The sequence below is a fragment of the Hyaloscypha bicolor genome (genome assembly GCF_002865645.1).
Source record: "Hyaloscypha bicolor E unplaced genomic scaffold K444scaffold_87, whole genome shotgun sequence".
NCBI lineage: Eukaryota > Fungi > Ascomycota > Leotiomycetes > Helotiales > Hyaloscyphaceae > Hyaloscypha > Hyaloscypha bicolor.
The window spans coordinates 2039047-2045046 of NW_020194589.1; the positions used below are offsets into that span (position 1 = coordinate 2039047).

The 6000-nt window shown below is 49.4% G+C and overlaps 1 protein-coding gene across 1 annotated transcript; it reads right to left on the reverse strand.

Moving 5' to 3' along the window:
• Nucleotides 1–905: 905 nt before the first annotated feature.
• K444DRAFT_531529 (uncharacterized protein) lies at nucleotides 906–2508 on the reverse strand (the record flags this gene model as incomplete). The annotated part of the gene is made up of 2 exons (XM_024874991.1): nucleotides 906–1363; nucleotides 1422–2508. 2 exons carry the CDS (start codon nucleotides 2506–2508, stop codon nucleotides 906–908), a joined length of 1545 nt encoding a protein of 514 aa, XP_024735798.1.
• Nucleotides 2509–6000: the final 3492 nt, after the last annotated feature.

Below are 6000 nucleotides of genomic sequence, written 5' to 3' on the forward strand. Positions count from 1 at the left end.
TCAGAAGAGGCACTCCAGCAGTCACCACGCGAAGAAGCTGTGCTCTCTGTTTCTGTCCCTCCGTCATGGCCACGGTCACAAATCTTGCAAAGAGAACGGTGTGGGGGGTTTTATTGTCTATGCCGCAGAAGTCAATTTTTTTTGAGAAGAAAGGAAAATTAGTCGCCTGCCAACGAATGTCTCATTCAAGTGCTCCCCAGCATTAAATCCATTCTCTTGAGAAGACAACGTCTCGGCTCATCAAGAGACGAGCAGCCGGTGTGCCCATCCGAAGTTAGAATAGCCAGTAGAGCGGAGACATGCCATAATCCCATAAATGATCTGAAACCCATCGAATATGCCATATGCTATGCTCGGCCCCCAACGAAATCACCGCGGGTTCAATACATGCAACGCCAGTACTCTCTGTGATCCATCGCAGGAGGGAACAAGTCGTCAGAGACAACTGCTCCAACGAGGCTGTATCGAGGCGGCTGCAAAAGATGTTTTCGTCATGAAAGGAAAAACAAAGTCCGCACGACCCATTCAGCAAAGTGCCAAATGAGAGAGATGCCGCGTATGCCAAGTTGACCGAGCAAGAATTCACTCCGAAGCAAGTGATGCCGAGAATGAAGAGTCGAGTTGATATGACGAGCGAGCTTCTCATAAGTATATTTGATCATTCATCGAAACCGTGATAGGCATGGCCAGTGGCCGAAAGTAAAAATCGAAGTTGAAGACGAATATCCTCCTCCGAGCAACAGGCGCATTGGTGAGACTTGATGCCAATCAAAGACCGTTAGAAGGACAGGATCCCTGGGATCTAGAACGAATATCAAGAAGAGCTGACGGTCTAATGTTGAATGATGACCATCCCATCTCCAGATACAGGCAAAAGAACCGGGATTGCAAACAGTTTTGACAACCTATCCCATGGTAAGGACGGTTGACAAGTGCAAATTCTTGGCCTTGATGGTAGTGCCGCGATCATCACGCAAAGTAATGACGGGGGTGATGACGAGCTTGAGACGAGTCTGCTTGATTTGCAGATGCATGGCGTCGACTCCGGGACGGTCCTTGGCGATCATCGTAGCAGCCATGAACTTTGCAGCGGTCTCAGGGAAGTAAACCTGGAAGGTCAGGTGAGAGGTGTACATCTTGACGGACAGCTCCCAGGCCTTGATGACAATGGCGCCGAGGTCTCGCCCCGCCTCCGCACGAACGCAGCCAGGATTTAAGAGTGGACCAAGCATATCGCGAAGCTTCTTCGAGTGAAAGCTGATTTGGGTTGACCGGAAGTCTTGGTAGGTTGGAGACGCAATGATAGATTGGACCGCTCTAGCTTGTTGATCGATGAGCTTCTGACGAGATTCGGTGGCCAGGCCTGATGAGGATATTAGCATTCATGCGGTATTACGGATGGAATCTTTAGGCTCGCTTACCTCGGAGCTCCTGAAGCTTCTTCTTGACCTCGTCAAACTCGGCGTCCGTGGCGGGGTTGAACTTATCGAAAACACCGAGAGTCATAATGTCCTTGGTGAGGTACGTGATAGCCATTCTCATGACAAACCAGCAACGAGTGTTCGGATCATTGAGCAGGGTCATGACATGAGTGTGCGCATCTTGGCGTTGGCCGGGATAGGTGCAGTTCATCATGAAGTCCCACAGAACATTGTTGGATCGGGCGATCTTCTGATCATTACCCAGGTTCGGGAGATTGGCATATGATTTGACCCAACCCTCAACCAGTTCGTAGACCTTTGTGAACTCGGCCTTGTATCGAGGAGCCGGATCAGTTTCGTTGGAGAACGGGACCAATGCCATGGATGGAAGAGGCGGAGTGGATGGCTCGGTCTTGAAGTTACGGAAGGAGGAAGGCTCAGTCCAGGTGGAAGCGGGAAGTACCTTTGCTGGCAAGGCACTGCCTGTTGGCAGGTTACCTCGGCGGCGAGGGCCACGCGGAGCGCCGATAGGAGCCAGGCTCGGGGTAGGTTGGCCAAATGAGCTTTGTGGAGGGCTTCGAATTGCAGACGATGCGACGGATCCACCAACGCCGCCCATATAACCACTATCGAAACCTGTGCGTTGGCTTACGGATGGTGAGCTGAACGGATCACGCATGGCTGCGTTCATAGCCTCCCGGCGAGCACTTGAGCCAGGGTTAGACTCGAGCCATAACGCCCGCTTTCCCTTCAGTTGTTCCTCTTGAACCGTGACCTGCTTGAGCAAATCCTCAATCTGTTGCTTATACTTTTGCTCGGATCTCTCCCATTTCTCAGCATTCTTCTTCTCCTTCATTCGGACAGCGTCGAGAGTCCGTTGGAGCTGGTCTCTCTCCATGCAATAGCGATCTCGGTCGCCCTGTGCAGTTTGAAGCTGCTTTTCAGCATGGTCGATTTGTTGGTAGAGGGCATTTCGAGCGTTGGAATCGTTATCGACCTCGAGCTGAAGGAGTCGCTGAGCATCAGACAACTCGTGATCGAGTCGGCGGGTCTCGTTAATCAAGTGGGTTTGGACAGCAGGGCTCATGCCATTGCAATTTTGGATTTTTGCGGTGAGAGCATTCAGCCCATCGTAAATATTTTGACCAAGCCTGGCCACCGTCATTGGCTTTGAGAAAGTTAGCAAGTAAAAATCGTATAGGAATTGCAAATTTTACCTGGTAATTTCCTTGTCCTGACCCACGGTCCTCATCAGGTCTAAAATGAGACGGGCCTGCTCCAGGAGTTGGGTTTCGACTCGTATAACCCCCGGTCTGGAACGATTGCTGTGTGACCGAGCTCATATTGCGGTTGTGAGTGGCTCCTGGGCGTTGGGAAGACGGACCATAACGAGCATCAGCTGGGCCCATATCTTGAATCTGATTTTGCTGAGCATGACTGGCGCTGTTCATCTTGTCAAGTTGCGCCTGGAAGTCTCTGTTTGGATTCGGGGAGATGACTGGGGGCGCTGGTGTTGCAGAACTGCCCTTGGTTCGGCCAGTTTCCATCAGAGCCTTCAGCAAACCTGATGCAGGACGAGGATCTGATTGGGTGCTTGGTGGCTTGCCCGTGGCTTGCCTCTTCGGGAGGTTGAAGGACATCATAAGTAGATTGAAGCTGATGGTAAGATTTAGAAGATTGTTGCAAAGGGTGTCGTTCTATTTCCAAGAGGATCCAAAGAGAGCCTTGAAGCTCTTCCTGCAGATAGTTCAAAGACGAGTTAGAATATGTTGACCAAAACCGAAAACGGTCGGCAAGGCCGAAGGGCAAAATGGAAGTGCAGAAGATGTCGAGACTTAAAGGTGCCAGGAGGGAGGATGAGAGGTTTCGAAAGGAAGGAAATAAAGAAAGACTCTTCGAGCGGTAAAGGTGAATGAGAACAAGGAGGAGAAATTTTCTGGGGTGTGCCCCAGAATTCGCTTCGGGGCTATAGAGACCAAAGAGGAAAGGCACTTGTCGGCGAGAACAACGCGGCGCTATAACGAGGCAGGAAATGGTAAAAGGTGCAGGGGTGTGAAGAGTTGTGAAGGGTTGTGAAGAGCGAGGGGAGGCAGAGCTTACCTTGCTTACCACCCCTGATCTGGCGCCTCAACAATCTTTTTAATCTTGCCAATGCACCTGGTGGACAGTACCCTAAGCCTTTGAATATTAGCATTGGAAACAAGACTATACGTGCACAGAGTCAATAAAAGACAATTGAGCCATAGATCTTGCCATCCAGCCGGAGGGGCATGAAGATAAGAAGGCAAGTGGCCAACAGTTGAGCTTGTGCCTTTGCGTATTCTGAAGCTCAAGAGCAATTGGCTCTCCTGGAGCCATGCAGACTGCAACGAAATGACTGTTTCCCCCCAATAGCCATAGGGAACTGGAAGTTGCTTACCCGTTACCGGATTTCAAAGAGAAAACAACCGGCAGTTCGCTTGGTGTACAGCCTTTACTGTGTACTTGAGATTGTTAGCAAGTATAAAGGAAGTAAAATAAACGCACGTAAGTCAAGGGCAAGCTGCACCCCGAGTACTGGATTCCTGCCTCCTGTATCTCTCATGCTTGAGAGCAAAGCTGAATAGCTGCGAGGCAAAATTTTGGCTCAAATCTGTGGCAGGAGGTCTGGAGCACCGCATTCGAGATACTTCCGAGATGCGGAAAGAGTTTCAGATTACCATGAGGAATGGGATTTATAGTAAGAGAAGTGGAGGTTCTCGGAAGGAGTAGCTTGACTGAAAGAATATAGCATATATTAAAGTGGAAACATACTGGAGTCCGTTGGAATTTAGATTTCCGAGAAGACCTCCCTATCTGAGCATTAGCTTTGCCAATTTCATAGATCGAAGCTGCTGGACAGTTCCCAGCACTCGGAGAAGTGCGCAGAATTCCTAAGTAGAATCTCGGTATCGGGTAAGACGTACCTTTGTTTTTCTTTCTTAGTTGAACTCGTTGCTCAATGGAGAGCCTGTGTTCAGTGAGTGCGTGTAGGTGTACTTCTGTGTGGGCTCGAAGGTAGGTGTGAGTAGAATTGCTGAGATATGGCCGCTTGATGTAGTAAACAGACCCTCTAGCAAGAGAAACAATTCCGAGGTATCGCGGACGACTAGGTACGAACCTATGAACAGGACTAGGTCAGCAAACGCCGCGATCAAAACGAATCAAGTAGGGATTCTGTTTTGTTGTGGGGTAGTGGTAGTGCTATGTCTGAGATGACAGATTATCAGGGGGAATGTGAGTGTTGAGGGACGCGTATATCGCACGAGTAGTTAGTGACAACGTAGTGGTGGTTTGTCGTGGCTATCAGAGGAAGTGTACCTGTTCAGAGTGAAGCTATTAGTATATGGAGCATTGGGATCAATTATTCGAGCAGCGTGGTGCTCAGCGGTTCGCGCAGCAAGTGATGACCGGAATGCGATCTTGGTGGTATTGGAGTAAGAAATCGGGGAGTGCGTACCTTTACGATAGATATCTAGGCCGCAGAATCTTTTATCTGCTGCAACGCGAAGATATTAGCAGCGGTTCATAGATCGATGGTCAAATGGTTAGATAATCAGGAGACGCGATGGAAGTATTCAAGGGTTTCCTTCGAGCAAGCCACTAATATGGTAGATCCAATGGACCCTTTCAGCCAGCATTGACCTTCGTGAGCTTAGAGAAGAAAGAACAGGTATTACCCTCGGCGAACTGCTGGGAACTGGTGTGGATTGATAGCTGGAATGTGGTTGGCAGGTGAGGATATTTAATGGCGGGGCGAGGAACGCACCTTGAGGAAACACTTGAAAGAATTGACCGATCTGCTTGGATCAAATTCTCGAGATTTCGAAGAATAAGGCGTAATTACCGCCCTAGTGGTATACCTAGACGTGAGGAGGACCAGGGTTTGCGTGGGAAAAAGGTGTTGTTGGGAAGGAGGTCGAAAGTGTGGGGGAAAAAAGATCTGGAAAAATTGTAAGGCCGCGAGGACACAACAACGAACTAGCTTGGTCGAGCAAACGGGCCAAACACGAGGAGGGTCTAGTTGTTGATTCGAACTCTTGGATTAAGCCTCTAAAGGCGAAATGCGGACCCAAACGTTGTCAGGTTATTCTGTTTTATGCCGGAAGCGATACGGGCTCAGTCGGGGAGGTGCCTCTTTCGAAAAGGACAGACTCAGTGGCAATTCCAAACTTCTAGTAAGCTGGGAAGAACAGGTACTGACAGTGGCGAGGTGAGTACGCTTACATAATTCCTCTTTACGCTTGCAATTCTTCGTTGCTCACCAGTGTCGCCTATAGAGCTGAGGCAAGCCCAAGCAGAAGGACGACCTCGTGAATAGTTTGAATACTAAGTAAGGAGTGCGGCCACACTTGGCTACCTTTGATAGAAGGCTGACAAAACGTAGATGTCCCAAATCCTCCACAAGCTGTGAGGACGTAGTTCCAACGTTGACTTCCTACTACAAAGGCGGTCACTGACATGGGAGGGATGAAGCTGCGGAGACAAACAAACATGATAAAGAGTATACTGCTGATATTTACAATCGAGGAGCAAGGAACATTTCACTACCGCTTTAATT